This window comes from Mesitornis unicolor, unplaced genomic scaffold, assembly GCF_000695765.1.
Source record: "Mesitornis unicolor isolate BGI_N332 unplaced genomic scaffold, ASM69576v1 scaffold2462, whole genome shotgun sequence".
In the NCBI taxonomy this organism is placed as follows: Eukaryota; Metazoa; Chordata; class Aves; order Mesitornithiformes; family Mesitornithidae; genus Mesitornis; species Mesitornis unicolor.
Window position 1 is genome coordinate 12,360 of NW_010169793.1, and position 7,608 is coordinate 19,967.

General features: G+C 43.0%; 1 protein-coding gene across 1 annotated transcript; it reads right to left on the reverse strand.

Annotated features, from left to right (window-relative positions):
- Nucleotides 1–510: 510 nt before the first annotated feature.
- Nucleotides 511–7,293, reverse strand: APOPT1 (apoptogenic 1, mitochondrial; the record flags this gene model as incomplete). Its single annotated transcript, XM_010179473.1, has 4 exons — nt 511–619; nt 3,898–3,988; nt 5,962–6,025; nt 7,096–7,293. Coding segments are annotated over 4 exons (462 nt in total), but the record flags the coding sequence as incomplete, so codon positions are not given.
- Between the last annotated feature and the right edge of the window lie 315 nt (nt 7,294–7,608).

The following is a 7,608-nucleotide window of genomic DNA, read 5'->3' on the forward strand; positions in this document are numbered from 1 at the left end:
CTTAAATATTTATTAAAACCAGGAAATAATCCCACTGAAAAGAGGATTATTCTAAATTGACTGTGTATATACTCACAAATCGTACTTGTTCCTTCAGCCATGTCCTACAGCCCCAGACACACAACTGCCACAACAGGAGGGATTTTTGTCCTTATATACGAATGTGGTTGGTGGAGATGTCATCCTCTGCTCTGTGCTCAGGCACAGCACGCTGAATCACACACTCTTCAGGAGTCACAACTGTGGTAAACATGGTACTTGTGATCCATTCCCTTAATGTAAACGAGGAACAGCCTTTGGTAGTTTGGGAGATATTTCAGATATTCTTGGAATAAAAGATAAAGGCAATCTACACAGGGATTAGAAATGAAGACCAACGGCCACTTTTATTCACATAGGCTAATAACAGATTGAAGCAATTACTCCACTAATCACTCACACTCTGACGATCACCAGACACGACGAGTTCACAGCAGCCCGGCCAGTGCTGCGTTCTCCATGGAGCTGCGATCACCGACTTCCAACATCTTTCTTTTTCCAACGAAGCCACCTCAGAGCTCTCGCCAGCGCCACTTGTCCCATGAGGAACGTGATCGTAAAGTTACGTTTATACCAATCTCTAGGGTTCCAACACCAGGAAAGTCACCAGCACCCAGGACAAGAACAGGAGAAAGAGACACGATTTTATTAAAACAGCCCTGACAAATCCCAATTCAGTGATGACCTGCATTTTCCATTCTTTGTGGCAACAGTTTTCCTAATTAGTAATTAGAGTTAAATAACCTACAAAAAGGTCTATCCACATCCACAAAGAGATCACACATGGACTGTAAGGCTACAACCATTGAGAGCTTGCCTGTAAAAAAGTTTAGGGATGTTTTATGGCCAATTGTATGTGAAATCAGGTAAGATAAAATAATTGTAACATATCTCATGTTTCGGGTGTCAAGCTGACCATCAAGCTCTCTAGAAGAATTTCCTGCCAGTGCTATGGGTCAGAATTGTTTGTGCACACATGAAGCTGTGTGTGTTGGAAAAGGCACGGGTGGTCACCTATACGTGCAGGGAAAAATAAATAAAGCCATACTTCAAAGACTAATTGTATAACCCAATACAGGAAACACCGAGTTTCTAAAGCAGTATCTTTTAAAGATTATGTCTTTAATATTGCCAAAGAAAGTCTTTTTATCTTTAAACAGTTTTATGAAGCATGCATGACTTCTGGAGCCAATTCAAGACATAGACAAGACAGTCTGTATCAGCCCCTTTTAGCCTCCAGAAACTTGCTTCAAGTTCTTGACCCTATTGCAAACTAAAGTAATGCCACCATTTCTTTCTAGTTTCTAACGAGGATCCCTCCCCAGTTTGGTAAAATGCTGCACAAGCAGCAACAGATTATGCTTATTGTAGAACTAGCAATGAATATCAACTCCTGGCATTTAGATCTTGTCTCGAGATCTCTGAGGGAAGCCCTGCAAGTGCAGCTCTACCACGAACCCAAGACACCAACCTCTCAGTAAGGATCGCAGCCAAAATCATGCTGACAAGCAGCACTGAGCTGCCCCCTCAAATGTCATGTTACATCAAAATACCATGCTAACATTGCAGCTGCTTCTTTTCCCCTTTCATGTCTCATCTCCTACATCCTTCTTGAATTTTCCCCTAAACCAGCCTGTATTTCCAGTCTAAGTACCTTGAACTAAATATTCATAGCGTCTGTGCACAGTCATTGCTTCAATTTTATCTGGATTTCAGAAGTCCCAGCACTTCAGCGGCCAGTTTTCAGGCCAGCTGGCAACACTGCAAAGAGCACACAGCTGAACTCATCAACATTTTTATAAATATGACTCCTCAAGATCCAAACACCTGTGAAAAGCTCCACTGCTCTCAGGGCTCCGCAGGTCCACTCTGAAACTGCACGGATGCAGCTGACACTGCCTGGTTTTACAGGGCAGCAACAAGGAAGGTGATGTTTAGGCACAAAGCCTGAACCACAGAATCCCAGACCGTTAGGGATTGGAAGGGACCTCCAAAGCTCATCCAGTCCAATCCCCCTGCCGGAGCAGGAACACCCAGATGAGGTTGCACAGGAAGGCGTCCAGGCGGGTTTTGAATGTCTGCAGAGAAGGAGACTCCACAACCTCTCTGGGCAGCCTGGGCCAGGGCTCTGTCACCCTCACTGAGAAGAAGTTTCTTCTCCAATTTCAGTGGAACCTCCTGTGTTCCAGTTTGTGTCCGTTACCCCTTGTCCTATCATTGTTTGTCACCGAGAAGAGCCTGACTCCATCCTCGTGACACTCACCCTTTAAATATTTATAAACATGAATGAGGTCTCCCCTCAGTCTCCTCTTCTGCAAACTAAAGAGCCCCAGCTCCCTCAGCCGCTCCTCATAAGGGAGATGCTCCACTCCCTTGATCATCTTTGTAGCCCTACGCTGGACTCTCTCCAGCAGTTCCTGTCCTTCTTGAACTGAGGGGGGAACTGAACCCTCCTACTGTGAAGAGGGGACGTTACCCTGAGGGCACCACAACATCTGCATCTGGTGACCAGTATTCACACACTATTTGCTTTCTCACTCATTGGTCAAGGCAATTTGAACAACAATCCTTTCATTAAAAACAATTTTTTACTTTCCATCTTGTCATGCTGTTGCTTAGGTTTATGGTGAGGTTTCCTCCCCCAGTCCCTCAGGCAAGACAAGATGTGCGTGTTTGTTTTAAATATCTGTCACTGTAACGTTGTGCTTACTCATTGGTTATAGGCAATTTGAACAACAATCCTTTCATTAAACAATTTTTTACTTTCCATCTTGTCATGCTGTTGCTTAGGTTTATGGTGAGGTTTCCTCCCCCAGTCCCTCAGGCAAGACAAGATGTGCGTGTTTGTTTTAAATATCTGTCACAGTAATGTTGTGCTTACAGGAGAGTGCATTATGGTGCATGCACAGTAAGTGCAAAGAACCCTGAACCACAGTTTGTTACAGATCAGTTAGAGCAATGGCAGAATTCTCACTATCATTACACCATTGGGAACCCAGGAACATTTGACACCTTTGAGCCCAATGCTCTTTCAGTCCCACAGGGAGAAGAAACTGAAGCTGTGGTTTCACGTTCAGTGGGCAGTGCTGCTGTAACTGGTTAAGCGCTCTCCTCCTCCAGCTCCCCACTCCTTCCTCATTTCCAGCCCTCTATCAAGTGTGCCCCGTTACCTGCAGGGTAATGCATGTTTTAAAGTCATTTTTCAATTGCTGCAGATCCCAAATGCAGCCTACCAAGTTGTTGTACAAACAGCTACACTGAAACAGTGCAGTACAAGTGACAAGGCACAGTGGATGTGGGCTTACCCAGCTGTAGGCAAGGCTCTACACAGTCCAGGCAATCACTGTATTAATGCTTCACCGCACAAAAACCCCTCAAAGTCAAGGCTAATCACTTTCATTTTTACTATATGCTTGCAAAATGATAAAACCAAGAACACTAAATATTATTCTTATCAATTTTCCTTTGAGATGAATCGCATTCACTACTCCTTATTTAACAATGAGCATCTCTTCTATAGGAATTCCATCTGTTTTATTCTCGTATCTATGAGTTTCAATTAGCAGCATGAAAAGACCCATGCCAGAAGAGGAAAAAACTGAGTGCCTGATCTTGTCTCTCTGAATCTCAGCCAGAAGATTCATCTCTCCACTAAATCAGCAATAAGCAGAAAAGCTCAAGTGATAATGCAAATTTCTGTCAAATGCTAATAACAGTATTTAAAAACATAACAGAAATGCTCAGTTTTGAGTGCTGTTTTACCAATTATGGAAAAAAAGGTTCATATTTAAAATGTGATCTTATGCTTTTCACTTTGACTGTAACATACAGTAGTCAACATAAACACTTTCTACGTACCTGTTATACTGCACATGCTTTCTAAAATTCTTACTCAGAAAGTCCTTGTAAAACTCCGCCATCTCTTCTGCACTCAACGTTACTTTTTGACCTGAAAACAAGTGTTGGCATAACAATGTCAAGATAATTCTATGGATTGAAACACTGGCTTCAGACGCAGGAGAGCTGGGTTTGGCTACAAGCTTCCTGCATAACCTTGAACAAGTTAATATGCTTTTATCTTTCCATTTTATAAAGCTTATCCAGAGAGCTCAGCAGATTAAAAGCACTGATCATCTTCAAGCTGGCATAATTCTTAAGCCCTCATTAGTTGTGAAAGTGATTACGTTTATCAGGCCTTAGATTATTTAGGGAACTAGTAGGCACTGATGAAAAAGTCCATAGATCTTGGACTATCTAGCCCTTGAGTAAAATTAATCTCTCACAGCACCAGTAAGAGCACTTAGTAACTTAAATCTCCCCCCTAAAGCAAGTCAATAAATACAGAAAGAACACTATCCCAAACTGACATTTTCAGACATGCACATTTCTTCTGTTGCTATTGATACATTGCAGGTAACCTATACCAAAGAGCATACGATCTGTCAGATTTATTAACAATGCAGTAGACAATTATTTTGTAGCAAGTACAAAAGATGACTTTGAATATGACTTTCTATGCAGAATACAAGAAGAGGAGATAGATTCTCTCCACAGAGCCCAAAAGGCAAACCTGTGGCTACAGCACAAGAACCAAGAACCAGCAAATATTCTCAACTTTACCGGATAATTCCTAGACAAACTGTCCAGCACTTTCAATGTTTCTTAAATAAGGGTTAATTTTGAATGTCCCAGGGGACACGGGCATGATGAGGGAGACAGAACAGTGATACTCAACTTGTTACTATTCCAAAATGCATTTAAACACTCCTGAGGCTGAGCGGAGAAATGCAAATTACTGATCAGCTCTATCTGTTGTCATTTACAAATCCATGATATGACAATGGATAACTACTACGGGATAATTTCACTCTAAGAGTATTTGAGGGAGTTAACACCTATAGGTAACTTGCTTCTTCATACTGGGATCAGCAGAACTGATCGTAGAGTCCATTATACCAAAAAACTAAGTTTTATTCCAACTGTTCATATATATTGTCATTACTCTTATGTATATATATGTGTTATATATATATATATACACACAGAGCTGTATTATTTAACAGAGTTAATCAACAGATGCAGCCAATATAAATGTATTTCAAATGGATGCACGTGCTTACCATTTATTCTTTTATTTCTAAGATACACAAACAAAGCAAAAATGGCAACATAAAAGAAGAGTTTTCTAAACAACACAGAACTTCATTAAAATTATTTCCCAGCCACGCACTGATCACCACTAAAGAGAAAAATAATGGTCTGTGATGCACAGAACGCCAGAGCAGATGCTTTACGAAACTCAAATAGGTCATTATTCAATGAACAAAATGTCCAGCCTCGCCCTACAACGGCCAATTCACTGCGATACGAAGGCATCCTGTTTGCAGTTTCACATAATGAATTAGAGGCAGCTATTTCACAGCAAGGCAAGGACAGGCAGAGAGCAGCTGCTGTTCCCCCAGAAGCTGCCCAACTCTCCCCCAAGGAAAAATATTGCATCCACTGTACGTGCTAGGGACCCCGAGCCAAAGCGTGAATTTATCCACCCAGCCATAACGTGCACCAGAGGCAAATGCTCTGTGTGTTCAGCTGGGCTGGCTCACTGGGCTGGGAGGTCTGGGAGGAAAAAGCCCCTTCCTTTTCCAGCTCCAGCATTATTCAATTACTTGGCTGGGATTTCAGTGCATCCCCTCTGGCTGTGGGGAAGGGACTGGGGAAGAACAGCACAGCAGATGACCTGACCCCCACATGCACATCTCTGAAGGGCTCCTCCCCTCTTTTCTTATCGTGCTCCCGAAAACACTGCTAATTCCTGCCCTCGAGATCTACTTGTGACAGAACACAAAGAGCACCACCTCACAGAATGCCAAATGAGGCAGAATTCAGAATGTATCCTGTGCTATGAACAAAGGTCTCACTAACCTGTTTCATCTCTCATTTCCAGACCCTTGGCTTTCAGTCTTGAATAAATAAATTCTTCTTTTTCCTAAAACACATTAGAATCTGATGTACTCAGCCCTTGAAGTCACCCACTGTTTTTAATCACATAGCAGTGCAGTGCTTAATGCCCTCTGAAGTAACAAGCAAAACTCGTTATACTTGGAAGTATCAACAAAACATTTTCCTGGATTCCTGGAGTTAGTTAAACCAGCAACGTTGTCACTTAGATCCTGCTGCCTGCATGCATCAATTAATTAATGCAAGTGTGCTACTGAAATGCATAAGACTTATTTGTGGAGTAAAGTTACAGCTGGTTTTCGATGTTTTCTGGCAGGATCCAGACCTTCTGTTTATAAGGCAAACTATGAAGATGTGCTGGAGAGCACGGCTGAGAATTTCAGCCCACAGAAAAACATGGAGCCTTAAAAAATGAAATTACTTAGATGTAAGCAGAGCAATTATTTGTACACAGGCTTTTCAAACTTTAGAAGCAGTTCTGTGGAATTAAAAAGCAAGCTTTGTTTTTTCACCAAGATCTCTGCATGCTTTGGGAGGCTATGACCAAAGATCATCACAGATGATGGTGAGTTACTGAACCATTACTGTTCTTCCACCAAAATTCAGTGTCTCCCAACCAACGCTGCAATGGGGAAAGACAGACCATGGCTGAACAGCCCTCAATTTATCCTTGCTGGGGTACACTGCCAGCAGAAACAGGGCAGGGCTCTCATTTACTCATGGTGATTATACCACATTTCCCCTCACAACAGAGCAAGAAGATCTGCAGAGCCATTTTCCACAGCTCACAGACAGCTCTTGCACATGGAATGGTTACAACTTTACACTTTTAGTGCAGGATAGGAAAAAGGCAAATACCGTTCTGTGCCACTAAACAGCACTAAAATCTGCAGGCTCTTTAGTTGTGTACATCATTTTAAAGACACGAATGCCAAAATGGCAATTTCCACACAGACACCGTGCGTACTAAAAGAAACACTATCAGTCACCAGCCAGCAAGGGTGGGTGACACTGAACCCGACCTCACAGAGGCCCAACTGCCCAGTTTCGGGTGTGGGCACAGGAGCTGAGCGCTGCCAGCCGTTACAGCGGGCTCACCTGGCGGAAGGCGCAGTTGTGGTGTGCCCAGAAGCGCTGGTCGCAGGCCTGGGCCTCCTGCCGCGCCTCCCGCAGCCGCCGCTCCAGGGGCGACTCCTCGGGGGGCACGTAGAAGATGATGGGGCGCAGGTTGGAGTGCCTGTCCGGGGGGCCGATCCAGTCACTACGGGAGTGCGCGGGGGGGCTGAAGCCCAGGCCCTGGAAAACACAGGCAGGCAGGGTTCATTACGACCATCTCAGCAGAGTTTTGGAAGAACATCTCCATTTGAAATAAAGTCCAAAACTCCACACAACCTTAAAAAATACAAGTGCAACAAGGTGAGAAATTATGCACGTGCATTTGCCCCGACTGAAAGCGATGTGATACACTTAAAATTTAATTTCAAAAAGCACTAGAGAGAAGATACCCTTGACTCTTTCCAACAGACATGAATAATAATTTTTTTTCTAAAAGCAACTTTTCTTTTTGCATTTTTGTACACTGATACTCCACTTCATTAAAATATTTAATGG